The sequence below is a fragment of the Molothrus aeneus genome, chromosome 1 (assembly GCF_037042795.1).
Source record: "Molothrus aeneus isolate 106 chromosome 1, BPBGC_Maene_1.0, whole genome shotgun sequence".
In the NCBI taxonomy this organism is placed as follows: Eukaryota; Metazoa; Chordata; class Aves; order Passeriformes; family Icteridae; genus Molothrus; species Molothrus aeneus.
In genome coordinates, this window is record NC_089646.1 from 51,063,698 (window position 1) to 51,080,054 (window position 16,357).

The 16,357-nt window shown below is 36.3% G+C and overlaps 1 protein-coding gene across 1 annotated transcript in view; it reads right to left on the minus strand.

Annotated features, from left to right (window-relative positions):
* CNTNAP2 (contactin associated protein 2) overlaps positions 1 to 16,357 on the minus strand; it is a 1,033,176-nt gene that overhangs the window by 714,957 nt on the left and 301,862 nt on the right. The window contains exon 2 of the mRNA XM_066557113.1: positions 1,291 to 1,401. Coding sequence (XP_066413210.1) covers positions 1,291 to 1,401 — 111 coding nt within the window. The remainder of the gene's footprint in view (positions 1 to 1,290; positions 1,402 to 16,357) is intronic.

Here is a 16,357-nt window from a genome sequence, read left to right on the forward strand (position 1 = left end):
AACCAATAACATAACCTGATCTGTATAACATTTAAATTAGCTGAGTGATTTCATGGGCTAGGCTTTACCAGTATAACAATTTTGATATATTTCTGTACCTGTCATACCTTTTCTGCAGAGAATAAACTGTTATTTTATAAAATGTAGGGTAGAGGACCACAACCATGGGATGACAGCAGAGGTATTCAATATTCAGGCACAGACTGACATCAGAGGAAGCAGGACTATAAGTAACTCACTATATCAATTGCTAGTTGTTAAAAGAAACTAACTCCAGGGCCTGCTAAAGCTGATTTTAGAGACCAAAGGGGAAAAAATAAAAAAAAAAAAAAAACCAAAAAATAAACAAAGAAGGAAATAAAGAGATCAAAGAACAAGAATTCTACAGCTGTAAAACACAAATATGCAGGGAAGTTGCAGACCAGTAAACCAACAGTGTCAGGGCTCTGAGAGTACCAACAGGCCATAACTGCATTACCCAGTGGAGAACCCACCCACCCTGCCACTGAGCCTGGGGTCCCATTTCAGCCTCCAGGTAGTACCTGAGCCACATCATAGGAATATCTATGCCTGGACCTACCCCATATTCTTCCCCACTTACAGATTATGCTTCCTGTCTTGACATCAAACCCATCTCATTCCTTCCTACATGATGACCTCCGGACAACTGGCAGAGCTGGCAGGGCTACCAGCACTCTTTGTGGACAGTGGATGATGCCTCAGTATCATTAAACCAGGTAGGCCATTGAATTTATGCACCTGTTCTTCCAACCACTAAGTCTGAGGCAGCTTTGTCACATCTGAACAGAGAAGTATTACAGATACTCATTGCATTACAGATATATATGCATAAGCCAAAGTCCCTGTGGTGATAGAAAAAAGCCTGAATGACAGCAGTCATTGCTGAGGTGGGAACAAGTTACATCAACAAGTCACATCAAAGTTGTTTATTTTTGCTCCAACCATGACCTTGCAAGTACCTAATGCAGACAGGACCCAGCCACCTTGTGGTACCCAAGCCCTTTTATGTGAAGTCAATGATTCAGCTGTACTGTATGAGTCCATTGACATCAGGCATGTGGCCCATGCTGCTATAAATTACTGGTAGTGCCCTTCTCCCTGCAGTGAAATTAGTCTCCCATACAATGAAAGAGAAAATTCAGTTCATAAAAAGAGTCTGTTCAAACAAGAGTAACCAACAGTATTCCACATAAAACACATTTTCTCATTAAAAATATAATTCATCACTTTTTGAAATATCCAAACATTAAGGTTGACAATGTCCCTTACCTCCTCGCTTGTTTAACTTGGCATATCCTGGCACATAGCTGCTTGTCATGGATGATGAACTGCTGAAGGAGGAATGTGGCAATGCTGAGACCAGAGGTTCATCACACTTTTCTGAAACACAAGAAAACAGATTCACTTTATGCTCTTAATTATTCATGTGTATTAAGAGACAACGTGCCCTTTATTTTCCCTCTGGGTGATAACATAACACATCCTTTTTATTTTTGTACATGTGGAATGCATGTAGCTACATCACAGCTTTTCAACAAAAATAACCCTACAACCACAAACCAACAAAACAAACAAAAACTCACCTCAAAAACCACAAGAAAATTCACAGAAAACCACAAACACACACACTGACATGAGAAAATAAAGATTTCAACCACTGACAAAATAAGATAATGGTAATATCTAACCATGAGCCATCACCCTCCTTGGGGATACAGGGGTTGAACAAAAAAGCCTACTCTGAAACATTTGGGATGTTTTTGGTGACACAAAAAACTAGTGCTAAAGAAAAGTATTATCATGACAGCTTTCTAAGAAGTAAATAAGATACATATTTTCACTTCTGTAATAGAAGTGCTGATAAATCTGATATTAAAAAAAGAAAATAAATTAGGGAATATTAATGAATGCTTATGAATTATCAGATACAACAGATTCACTGAACAGAAACTATACTAGCTAATCTCTATAATTCATTTAAGTACTTCACTTCCATTTTACCTTACTATAAAGAAGATTAACTTGGTATTAACATCTAAAATGGAAAAAAATCAAAATCAGTATCTTACCCATCCTAATGAAGAAAAAGTTATAAATCAAATCTCCTTCTTTGTATTATATAAATTAGAATGAAGAGAAATGGCTTAAGATATTTCAAATACTTAATTAATGTACTGCCTTTTGTGAGTTTTTTTGTATATATTTCAACAGATGGGAGAAATATGTAGCTTAAATTACTCATTTATACCACAGGTAAAACTAAAAAAAGCCTTAACCTACACCAGTAAGCCTAACTAATCTTTCTAAACACATGCACTGCAGCACAGTCTCTGATGTAAGTGGAAATACCCTCAATTTATGTGTCTATAAAGTATTAGGTCACCATAGGTAGTCTGCAATATGTCTAAATATGCATAAGCAGCATATTTAATGCTCAGCCACAACACCTAGTTTTGGTACAATTAAAAACCAGTTGTTTGATCAGACTGGATCACACACGGAAACGAAATTAATCCTACCTTCTAAAGAACTTTAGGAGGAAAAAAAAAAGGTTTCTGAGTGCATCAAGTAATATATAATGCAATTCTCCTAAAAGGTAATGTCTCATGTAGTGAAAAATAAAATTACTTTCACAGGAATAGAAACCGAAGTACTGAAACACAAAAGAACATTCATTCATGAATCAGTATTTTGACATTTAACAAAGAAATTAAGTGTCCTTTACAAATGTCTGAGTTAACAAACATTAAGGGGAAAAAAAATCCTCACAAGCACAAACAAGAGTAAAGGGCAGCTACTTTGGACTGAATTAAAGGATAATTCCAATGACTTTTAAGTTCACTACCACAGCATTTAATGATGGAATTTTGACAAGGGTAGATAAATGGTTTGAAACATTACTGTTTATACCACAAAGCAGAAAGATCGATTTCCTCTTCCCTCTGCTCTGGCTGCAGCAGAGCAGCACATTTGGTCAGAAACCAGGTGCTACTCACACCTCACCCCAGCAGCAGCACACCAGGGCTGCACACACCTCTGCACACACCTGTGTTCTCAGATCCTGGGTGCCAGGCTGCTTTTGTTTCAGCCAAAGTGGTACAAGGTTAGAGCTAAGACTAGAAGTGAGCAGCAGACTGCCACAACTGCCAAATTTGGCCTAACATATAAATGCAGAACTACTTGACAAAGTTTTTCTCAAGCATTTCTTCATCTATTGGTTTATTTTCTATAGATCATGATAGCTTTTCGGCTTGAAAACTACTTGTGCTGTCCCTTCTTTTTCTGTGCTACCTAGCTAGAGACTTGAAGGCATTTGCCATTATTCCTGTTGTCTTGGTAAAAACTGAATGAAACATTTAAAAGTAGAACAACACACAATCAGAAGTTTTTTAAAATACATACCACATTCTTTTTATATAATTTTCATTTGCTTATATTACATGATATTTACCCTTAAGGGAAAAAAAAAACATTTTCTCATCAGTAACGAAAGCTAACATTGAACATGTACCTTTGTTCTGTTTCCTGAGGGGTTTTAAATATATTTTGCAAAGTAAATTATTAGGTTTACACAATTTTCTGCCATCCATAACTTCAAACTGGGGTGGGAAGAAAAACCTGCATCTTCCTGGAAAAATATTAGAACTGTAAAAACTTAGTTACAAAAAATGTGTTCAACTTATGCAATTTGATTTATCACTAATATAATGGGAGGCTACTCCTTACTATAGTCTAAAAAACTGTGAAATAAAAGATCTAAAAACATAAACATTTAAAAATTATCTTAAAAATGTGAGCAAACTCTTCATTTCTGCAACAGAAATAAATATAGATTTTTGACACTGGGCTCAGAAAAAAACATGACAGATGAAAAAAGCCTCTCCTAATAATAGAAGCTCATCAGCACTTCAGATCTTTTACTGGTTCCAGTAGCTATCAAGAAAACACCCTCCTTTTAATTTGACAGCTGTTTTATTTGTGCTACTACTGAAGATCCACAAAAGGAAATATGGGAAATGTATTTGGAATGAATACTAGTTTCTAAATCATTAAAGGTTTGCCTTATTTCTCTTTCACTAACTCATACTCTTGGATTCAAAAGAATAAGACAGAGAAGCTTGACTTAGTAAAAAAAAAATAGAGGGGGCATCCCTCTATTGCCATTGTGGTCACAATTTTTACTGACAGTCATAAATATGCTTCATGTAATGTATGTGTATGTGATCTACATGTATGCTTCTCAAGTATTTAATCTGAGTCTTCTGATTTCTAAATTTCATTGTAATCATCAATACTGTGGTGGGGGCTAGCAAAAAACCCTGAGCTGATACCATTTCCCTTCATTGTTGTTTAGAACTGTAATCCTCTATACTATGTCTATTTTGACATACCAAGTAATAAGAAAAAAATCTCACTTTCTCATTGTTCTAAAAAAACCAAACCTCCCAATCTGCCTGCTCATTTAGGATTTAAAATATGGGAAATTCACCATAAATGTGTATGAATTACAGGGAAGGACTATATTTCAGATTAATAGAATTAAAGAAGCTATTACATCTCATCGTTAACTCATAACTTTAGGTCCAACAGAATAAAAGTTAAAAGACTGCTTACATAAACTAATATTTCTAGCCCTGTATGAAAGTTTCACTAAATATACTGCACAATTTAGACTTCCACCAGAATATGAACTACTGTTTTACCATAGATTTAAGAGAGAAAAAAAACCCCAAACCCTGGGAACCTTTTGTTCTTCCAGCAGTTTTAGTTACTTCCTGCAGAATTCAATTTTTTTACTTAGCAGAATCATATATACCTTCCTGTTACTGGGATATAATAGCCTTCCCCATATAAGTCAATGCACTGTGCCCTGTTAATCAATTACAGAGCACACTCTCCTGCCAGCATTGCAGCAGCAAAGGAATAAACTCTCCTCCATACCATTTATCTCAGTGATATATTAACGGCCAAGGCAGCTCAGGTCCATTTAAATGTTAACTTTCTGAAGCAAAAAGACACTTCCACTCCACTCTATTCTGTTTAGATCAAGAGAACTGATAACTTTATCATAGGAATGATGACATTTGCTACTCTGACTTCCCTATTCAGAAGGAAATAAGCATATGTCCATCAAAAACATGTCTTCTTAAGATTATAACAATTAGATAAACGGAACAAAGGCCATCTAATGTGGCCTCACAAATGAGAAACATTTGCAATCCCCAATCTTCAAATTCCTCAAGACCTAAAGATCATTGAAGCAAAAGTGTGCTGTGCACTTGCTCTGTTCTTACATGTTTTCTGAGGCACTTGGCTATTGGAAATCAGATAGCAGATGAGATGGATCTCTTGTCCTAACAACTGCAGCCTCTCATATTTCTGGTGGTCACACTCAACAAAACAAAGAAAATATACCTCCCCATTCTTTCCTGTTTTACAGTCTATTCATAGCTTTTTTTTTATATCCTACCTATCATGCTGAATAAACTAAAAAAGCCCCATCTCCTATTTTGCCTGAAATTCCTTTAATTCCCACTTACTAGTCTAGGAACTATTTGGGGAATAGGGACCACATTATTTGAAGGGACAGCTGTTGACTGCAGCACAAAGCAGACCATATACTCACAAACTCTCTTATCAACCCCACAGGTTATTAAAGTTTATCTTCACTATAGCAGTCATTTCAATGATTTTTGATGGGCAAAGCAGAGTAAAATACCTTGATGCTTCATTCACAGAAGTCTGTTCAAAAGCTTCCTGATCAATAAACAGGTCACCTGTAAAGTTGCTGACATATCTTATCAAAGTAGTCTGAGTAGATGAAAAAAAACAATCTGTAGTTCATTTGTGTCTTCTTGACATTTGTATCTAGCAGTAGGTTGGAATGCATATAAACTATCTAAAAATACTAAGAAATGGGAATTTACATTTATAGTTACAGCTAGTTTTTATGAATAATCTGGAGTTGCATCAGAGCTCTCCCAGAAGCTCTTGCAAAGAATCTGTCAGCAAAGTAAAAAGACAGATGTGATGTCTACAGTGGTTCTAAAAATGAAAAGTATTTGGATACTGATAACCATAACTCATCAGAAATAAGTGATGGTGACTTACTAAGTATGCTTTTGAATATGGAAGGCTTTTACATCATATGGTCCAGTGTGCATGGAGGAACATACCTTTAAATAAACACCAAATCCACAATTTACCCCTCCTGTTTTAAAATCGTCAGTTAAGATTTCCTATCAAATTATAATCTAGGACAACAATTTTGCTGAAAGATAGATCTAAGATATAAACATGCCACCAAGAAAAACTTTACTAAAAAAGCTCCATATGTGTATGTCAGAAAAGAAGAACTCAAAAGCTGAACAACTTAGATTCAAAAAGGCAAATCACTGCTATGTCAATATTGTATTCTGAATTAAAAATAACCATAATAAATCACTAGCAGAAGATAAAAGAGATGATTCAATCTATATCAGCACTGAAAAAAATATCATAGCCAAGAAATATCCAAAGTCCTGACTCTAACTAAATGTCCTAATCAGCTTTCTTTTACACTAGACAAACAGAAAATTTACAATACAAACCACAAAATCTGAACTATTAACAGTATATCCAACTCATTAATTATACAAGAATGCCTGTCAAATGTAGAGGGAAAAAGTGGTTATAAACAATTTCAATCGTTACTTACAAAAGACTTCTGCTTTAAATATGAATTCCAAGATAAATGTTAGGGAGCAAGGGAGAGAATCCTATCTTCTGGGATTAATTTGTACTGTGTGCTAAATGTTAGTTAGCTTAAACACATTTTTCTCCTCCAGTCTGAATACATAAATTCACTGTAGTGTACTGAGGAGGAAGAGTAAGCCACCGAGCACTTCTGAAAAGCAATCATGAGATTGCAAGGACACTCTGAAACGTGGGTAAGTACATATGGGAACATTGGCATGTCTCCAATGACAACCAATAGGAATATTAATGCAGCTGGTTTGGATTGCAGTGTATTATTATGCTAAGACAGCCTCATGTTCCATATAGCACAGGTAGGTTTTATAATCCAAAATGAATGCTAGAATATACCAAGTTTAATTCACAAGCCTGTGTCTCCCCAAAGAGTAGGAATAAATAAGCACAAGCTGCTAGAATATCTTTTGCACTGTTTCAAATGAACTTTTAAAGTGATGCAAGCCAAAAGCAGGAGGTACTTCAAAGCAGCTCATCATCAATGGCAGGCCCTTTAAAAACCAAACTTAAAAGTGGGTGTCATTGAACACAGGCTGTCACAAGTTTCATTTCAACCTTTGCCCTGTGTCACAACCCTACTGTCCAGTACAATATGCCTCTATCCAAACTTCAGATGATGTGACAGGAATGCAGGTAATGGCTGAAAAAAGCCAGGTAGGGTATACCTCATGCTCTCAAGTATTAAGGCAGAAAGAAATCAGTGAAGAGTTTATCAAAGAAAACCTTCTCTTATGGGGAAAGGAAATACTTGCCTGTCAGGTATTTGCCAAAGGTACAAGCTTTTGGTACATTTGGGGTTGTTCTAACAAAACAAACAAACAAAAAAAAACCCAACAAGAAAAAATCTGCTTTTTGCATGTTGTATGTTGTTGGAATACAGTTTAAAGAAATCCCACCACATACTGCGCCTTTCTTTTTCTCTTTCTTAGGATAACAAGCTAAGTTTACTCCTCCCCAAGTTTCTTGGGCCTCTTTATATAGATAGTAAATAGGGATGATGGCTGCTAGAGTAGAAGCTCAATTTTTTACCCTCTTCTGTCCCACCTATTTTCCATATTGCAGAAGCTGGCAGATTCTCCACATGACTGACATTTCACACAACACCCTTGATGGACTGTTAGGGAGTCAAATTCATGTTCAACTTCATGAGCAAATGAGCTGAAGCTTTTCTGCAAGTATTGCTCGAGCTCAGCTGTAATCTAAAAGACTAGGGCAGCTCATATTGATCGACTGGGATGTTTTATACTCCACTTCAAGTTGAATACCACAAATAGAGGTAATCCATTGTTGTTCAAAAGGTTAGCTGCTGCTGGAAAGGAAGAAAATGTAGCAGCTCCTTTTCCCTCCTCCAAGGTAAAGCCATTAGTTATAGAATATTAATCCCGATGTTTCCGGGTGTGTCGTGCCTGGCTTTGTCTAGCTCTTGCTGTTGGACCAAAGGCAGCAGCTGTGGCGTTTTACCCCAGAGATACCTTTGGCCAGCTGGATGCTGCAGCTGGGCACTTGGAACAAATCCAGGCAAAGTAGGAACTCAGTTTATCTCTGGTGGAAAAGGTTCAGACGACGGTGAAGAGAAAGGAGCAAGTTCTATCGTAGAGTCTTAATCCAGAGTTTTATTTCAGGGTGGTAGACCTCTGAATGTGGTAACAGCTCACAATAGAACTCTGGGCCGCATGGTCTCGTCTCCTTTTAAGCCCCGGGGACAGGGGGATGGGAAGGGACAGGTGAGGGCCAACCAGGTGTGAGGAGGGGAAGGCTCAAGGGATAAAGACACTTGGACAGGCCAATGAGCCCAGACCTGAGGGGCATCTTTTGAACTTCTGCCAACCACACCACACCCTTGCTGGAATGTTAAGATTGATGGGCAGCTCTCAGCAGGAGGGCAAAAGGGGGAGGGGGAAGCTTGGCACACCTGAGAGGTTGGGATAGGTGAAACAGGAAATCACACTGCAACAATTAGTTACATTAATTTGGTGGTCTTCACACAAACCTTAAGCATTAAGGTTTCATGTTTTGAGGTTTGTATCAAGCCTTTCTTTAGAGCTCTATAAGGAAAGGAATGCATCTCAGGTAATGCTTTTTTTTTTACGGTGCTTACTTTGCTCAGAGCAGTGAGACTTGCTTCTTTATTCTGGTCCTGAATCAGGAATTCATCTCTGGGCAATACTGGATACATCACCACAGCCATTTCTAAAACTGCATGTGGATGCCCAAAGACAGTACAAGATCCTTCCCAAAGGATTCTTTTCACCTGAACTTCATTTCTGATACCTATTGACCAGTTTTTAGAGTAGCCAATGACTTATTAATCTGAAAGGTCGTGGTATGGCTAAAAATTTTGATTACTACAAACTACTATCTTATTCCATCATAAGGCCCAGGCTATTAATAAGTAACAAAACCTGAAGCCCCATATTCCTCTTCATGGAGAAAAGCAAGGCACACCTTCCCAAGAATATTTCTGGGTTTCACATTCTCTTCAAAATTATTATCATTTGCTCTGCCTCTATTTGTACAAAAGTAGAATGCAATATGGAGATTGGTTACCCAAAGTCATGGTGTTTTGTTTCCTTGGCCTATTGGGGCCAAGAGTGTGTGTGTGTCAGGACTGTCAGGTGACAGTCATGAGTTTTCAGTGCAGGTGTGCAGAGTTGAGTGCTTGGCAGGTTCAATTTTATATGTATAGAATAATATAGTATAATAAAGCAATTAATTAGCCTTCTGATATCAATGGAGACCTCCTCATCATTCCTCCTTTGTCGGGGCCCTCATAGCGCAGCTACAAAAACTTTCTTAGTTCAAGGAACTTTTAATAAACATTTTAAAATATCCCTGGGAAATATTGGAAATGAAAATATCGTAAGAATTGTATAAATGAGCAATGTACGATATGACTATTATGACACATTTCTGGATGCATTGCTGTCATCAAGTGGTATACAACATAAATCACAGAACTCTCCAAACTTCTGTCTTTAACCACTGAAAATGAGAAAAGGGTTAAAGCTAACATCATTAATTACTGTGACTTGCAACTTACCCAGAGATATTAGGATTTATTTTTTAATTAAATTATTCAGTATGGAATCATTGTAAGTATAAATGTATACAAAGAAGCCTCCTGAAATTAAAATTTATAAAAATTTCAACTTCCCACAAAGGAAAAATAGAAAACTATCAAAAATTTGCCAAATTCAATTTTTCAGAAAATTATAATTTTAAATTCTTCATTAACCAAAATGCATATTTCATTTCATATTTTATATTCAGAAAGAACAAGGCACATCAAAGTTAAATATATGCATTATTTAATCATTTAGTAAAATTCAGTTTTAAATTATTTTAGAAAAGTATGTTTCTTTCTTACCTACAGTAAGGCTACTTAGGCAGCTGGTTCTGGCTGCAGGTTGTGGTTTGATTTAGGTGGTTTTTTTTTTTTTTGTTGGATGAGATTGAACAGCAGAAATTTTTACATCACTCTAAAGTACATCTGGATTTCCTCTGGCTTATTTTAGAGTCTACAGTCCTTTGGGAATTCACCAAATGTTCCCACCCTTTTGCTTTTTATGAACACATTTGTGAACTGTTTTATACCCTGTGAAACTCAAAGATGTGTGAGAAACCTGCATCTTTTTTGCTCATTTAAAGAAATCTCCACTACTAAGGTTAATGGCACCTGGAATAATTGAAAGTCAGTCAGTCTGGTTACCTGCTTGGGCTGTCATTAAATTGTCTTTAGTGCATAAGTAATAACAGACTATCAACTGTATTCAAAGTAAAATTCATTAATATTTCCATATTTTTGCATACCCAACCCTCAGGTGCTTCTTCAGTTATTAACCTCCTGGCATGCAAATATATTTCTTCACCTTTTCACTACTGAAAACACCTGAGCATTTTGAAAGCTTTTTACAGCAAATGAAGCTCCATCTTAGGTGCCTTTACAGGTACAAGTCATTTTTCACAGACTGATACCTGAGTTAAGTATGAAGAAACCTGGAGCCAGGTCATGTGAAGTTTTAGAGTAGCAGGAGGAAGGACCCACAATGATGAAGAAAAAGAAAACTATTAAAATCTTCACAATTTATTTTGCTAAGTCTCATTTAAATTAGAATAATTTCCTTCATTAATTACCTCACCTATGTTCCTCTTCAGTCAACTTATATCAACTATTGTCTCTTGTTTATGGGCAGAGGTGGAAGCTGGGTTTGTTTGGGTTTTTTGGGAGGAGTTGTTTGTTTTTGTGGGTGTTTTGGGTTTGTGGTTTTTTTTTTTTTTTGTTCCTTATTTGATTTGTTTGTTTTTCAGAACCTAGAGATAAAACACTAATGGTTAACAACTAGTGGGCAACAACTAATGTTTTCCAAAGATTTTTTCAAACAGCTTTACTTTTCATCATTGCGTTAGTAGGTTTCCATCTCTAAAATAAGCTTTCATCTCCAGCAAAAACAAAATATGCTCTTTATTTCCTCAAATTCCTACTTATTATAATGGTCTTTTTACTTTTAGCAGCTCTTTACCAACATAATTGTTCTGAATTTAGAGATGTTATTCTAGGCTTTATCTAATTTAAGCAAGATAAAAGCCAACAGTGACTTTAAAATTGCTGGACACTTGAACAATAAAAGCACTACCACAGAAAGCCAAACATTAATTCTCAAACCAATGTATCATAGGTACAGAAAAGTAGATGTTTTAGTGTATACAATGTATTTAAATTCATTTCCAAAAATTATGTTAGAAATATTTTATAATCTGTAATGAGGCTATCTACCTATCCACATATTGGTTGAGATGCTTAACAAAAGTCTTGTGAAAAAGTTAACCCAGAGCAAAAGCTGAGGATTCCTCTTTGAAGGCCTTACCAGAAAACTACACTTTCCCTATAATGGCTAGGGAGCAAACTCTGTTCCTACCAGGCAGACAAAATATTTAATACCATTAAGCATCCAAAGCACATTCCAATTTGGTTAGATGAGGAGCAAAATAGAAATTAGAAGGTTATGCAAAACACAACAAAGAATTGCCTCTCAATTCGCACAGCAAAAAGCCAACATCACTTAAGCTAATAATACTTTTGAATAAAACCCTGATTTTAAATTCCGTGTTTGTCCATTGATGTTTACCTTCATATCCCCTCTAGGGAAAACAGATATGTCATATTTATAGCAGAAGCTATTAGTCCACTGTTTATCAGTTGCCTATTGTTTGAAGTGATGAGAGAAGCAAAAGCCAAAAGGTGTGTGATATATGAATGTAACCGTATTATATTGACAGATTACTCTTTACCTTTGTGCAAAAGACAAAAAAGGTCTAACTTTTGTTTCCTGCCTCTTCTATGAAGATTTTCACCTACAATTAAGCTTAAATTATGTGCTTACTCAATTCCTGTGACTGGCGCATGGCACAATTAACTCCAATCGCATTTTGCAAACTCTTTCGTTAAAAAGCACTCTTCTCCACATTTCTGAAGAAATATTAAGTGACCAAAGAAACTAAATTGTCATAATATGTTGATTTCACCAAAGCATCAACAAAGTATTCTGAAAAGGTATTTTTGCATGTGAAAGAAGAAATAATTTTGATCTTTTTCCTTACTCTTGCATCAATGTAATACATATGTTATACATGGCACATGTTTAAATCATGTTGGTCATGATATGATTTCACAAAACCTGAAGATAAGCTTCCAAACCATGCTAATCTCTTTTGTGGCCTTTTTTAGGCCCAAAATCCTGGCTAGAATTGGGGCTAGGAAAGTAAGAACTACAACAAAACAAATCAAGGGCCATTTGATAATAGAAAAATGTGACCCTAGTTTAGATTGATGAACTCTCTTTATTGTAGACTAAAAAGAGTAAGCTGCAATACAGGCAGCCTGTGAGACACTGCATTCTCTGAGCCTTGTTATACATACTGGGAAACTCAAACCAATTATAGAACATGGCTGTGAATTTTGACACTAGAGGCCCAAATTTCTTGCACTAATACCTTGAAGAAAAGAGATATGTAAATCAGAGTAGTCTAACAAGTGTTTTCATATACTGGTAAAAAAAAAAAATCTGCAAATTGATTCCAATGTGTTCAGCATCCTTAAGCACACTGGCAACAGCACAAGGTACAAATCAGTTCAGGACTGTAGCTTCAAGGCACACATTTTGTGAATGTGTTTTACCATATTCCCTGAGGTTTGAAAGCACCTAGAATTTAAAAATTAAAGGTAGAATGACTGTTTATTTCCCTAGAGACTAAAAAAAAATCCCACCATTATGAAACAAATATATGAAGATTTGCCTAAGTTTGTATATCTGAAGCCAAATAGAACATTTTTCTTTCTGATAGACTAACAAGTTGGATAGACGAGACGATTCCCAGGTGTAAAGTATTTATCGGATTCTTGTTTCTGACACAAGTCAGGGCAACTAGCATCACAAGCATACTCCTCACCCATCTGCTTGGATTCATGATTTTCTAGAATCTAGAAATCTAAAGATTAAAGTCAATGTTTAAACTAAGTAACCAATGTCAGCAGAAGAAAATTGCAAACATTTAAAAAATCCTTATGAATGATAAATCAATTCTTTTCTAACACAGGACAGCAAAAATGAGAACTATCAGTCAAAAGTGCAACCTCCAGTTTTGAGATGAGACCGAGGTTTTAACTCCAGAAAATGTGGTGTGCCCAAACTCTACCTGTTAAATATTCATGGGAGACAATAAAATCTTGGAGTGGGTGGTAAGGGTCTATGATGGTTTTAAAATTAGTGGGAGGAGATACAGATTTGGGGTCTTTCAGGTCTTTTTATGTTATTTTTAAAAAGGAATTAAATTCCAATGCAAAGAAAGCCAGGGTCAGCTGTTATTAATCCTTAACAGGAGCATTAGGATGCAATATATCAAAATCAGATGCAGAATTCAAACAGCTTCAAGTGAGACTGAAGTGCATAAGCCATGGAACTTATCAGGAAAATACATATCCAAATTTTAGAGTAACTCAGATTTTTTCAAAAAATGTCATTAGTTAACAACATGTGGGATCCAGTTGGAGGTATGACTTCACAAAACAAGTTACCATGTAATCTGCTTCTGATTTTGTACTTTTCCTTTCATGTTTAGGGAATCAAAACTAGTCATAGGTCTAATATTCAGGAACAATTTTTATCATTTGGCTTGAAAGGGGCAGAAGAGAAGAATAGATAATAATCAATCATTGTATAGTGGTTTCTGGGTTTTGTTTTGGTAATAGGGCGATATTCAATCAAAAAGGCACAACATCTGCTGGTATTTCCCAGAATACCTAAGCAAGTGATGGTGTTAAATAAAACAGTGAGACGGAAACACAAAAGATAGAGAAGACTTCAATATTTTGAGATCCACACTCATCTTAGTTTAAATTATCTGACTCCTTTCTTGAAGCAGTGCTACTGAGAGAAAATGATTCTCTCTTAAGCTTCTCTGCCCTAAGAACACCATAGGAAATGTACAACATAACAGATTCCTAAATTGTATAAAGAACCTTATAGTTAAATGAATTTTGCTTCTTTCCAGCCTCCTCCCGCAAAAAAGCAAAAATGTGTATGTATTGCCCAGTAAAAAATAAACAAACAATATGAACATTTCCAAAGAACTACTTAACTGAAAATAAACTTTCTACCCAGACTACAAAGTTAAAGTCAAAGACAACACTGCCTGTACTGATCAGTGTTGATAATTCAGACCTTAATGGTTCTGTCATACTAGAAAAGAGGGAAAAGAAGGGGTGGAAGGATGGTGTTGCACTTCTCTTACATCCAGTCTTTGCATCACTCCAGGCAAAATTCACCTGTCTTTGGTAACTAAGCATCCTCAAAAAAAAAATTCCATCCATAGCAAAAGAGAGCTTATGCCTTGCTTGTTCTTGTCTGGTGCATTATTGGGACAAGAGGAAGAAAGCTTTGGATGGAAAAAGAAGAGAAGAAATTGCAAAGTAGGAAAACCAGTTCTGAACATACTGCACATCAAAAACAATTTTAAAAGGCCTTAATCAAGAGTAGGGTTGATATGACAAAGTTCCCTTTCATTGTAAAACTACTACAATTCCAGGTAGCTTCGTGTGCTCCCTTTTTTAAAGCCCTTAAGTCTTTGTCTCATCAGAAAATTTTGAATTAACAAGCACACATTAAAGAGAATTGAAATGTAATTAATCTTAAAAGCTGTCTAGACAGATGCTATATATGGGTTTTATAATAGATCTTTTTAGGTATGGCACGTCAGTGCATTCCTCTTCCTGATTTAAATAACTACAACTACCTTATTTTGATGTTCTGTGGAAATTCAAGCCAAAATGTTTCACAGTGGCGTTAGCTATCCAGTTTATCCTGCTGTTCACACAGCATTCTTTACATATAAGCTGTTAGGTTTTTCTAATTATCAAATGCAAACAGTATTGACAGCAGCAGCATCTATTATTGTATCTTCATTATCATGCTCAGCTACAGCTGAGGCTTTTTTAAGGCCAAGAGAATGTGATAATTATGCTTGGTACAACCTTATTATTACTGCATGTTTAACACGTCAACAAAGGAAAACAGCACTGTTAAATTAGCATATGTGAAAAATGAAGGTGTCTAATAATTATAGCCCATTCCCTCCAATTTTAATCAGATATCTGAATATTAAATTCCTAACATTACAGTTTACTACCTTTGTCTAGATCATGAACTCCCATTATGTTCAAAGTAAAGGATGCCTCCTGTAAATACACTGGAAAGTCCGTACCCATACACAAATACTGCAAGGCAGGATCACCTGTAGGACTTTCCAGTCATACCAACCGGAGTTGCCCAAGTCTTGGCAGGGGTCTGCTCATTCTGTGTCCATTAAAACACTGGCCAGAAGTGAGGCAAAAAAGAGTGAGAAATGGCCTTGTGAGCCCCAAGGGGAGTACAGGAAGAGAGACAGGAAGATTCTGGCTGCCAGATTCCTCTGAAGGGTCCCAGTCCCATGGAGAGGAGCCCACACTAGAGCAGGGAAACAGAGAAGACAATGATCCCACCATTTCCCATCCCCCTCTGCTGCTGAGTCAAGAGGTAAAGGAGTCAGGAGAGAAAGAGTGAAGTTAAGACTGGAAAAAAAAGAGGGACTGAGGTAAGCGGGAAGGTGTTTTATGTTGTTGGGTTCCATTTGTTTGCAGCATCCATCTCCATTTTAACTGGCAATAAAATAAACTCGTTTTCCCAAGTCAAATATGTTTTGCCTATGAGGTAGTTGACAAGTGATCTCCTTGTGTTTATTTTGACCCACAACCATCTTATTTTCTCCCCAGAAAGGTGAGTATGCCTGGCAGCTGGCCAGGGTCAACCACCAAGCTGCTAATCAGATACCAGAGAGCTGACTGTGCTGCTTGTCAGAGACACCACAGACATTCATACCAATGGTATTGACTAAGTGCAGTGTAAAAGCACTAAATGTTGGGGTTTTTACAGATCTATTTGAGGAGGACACTAAATTAATTTGTAAGATGATTTCTACAAAGTTAAATTTGAAGCTTTCTGCTTCAAGTTGTAACAGCCTATCCTCAGCACAATATTCACATCCAGAAGAAACC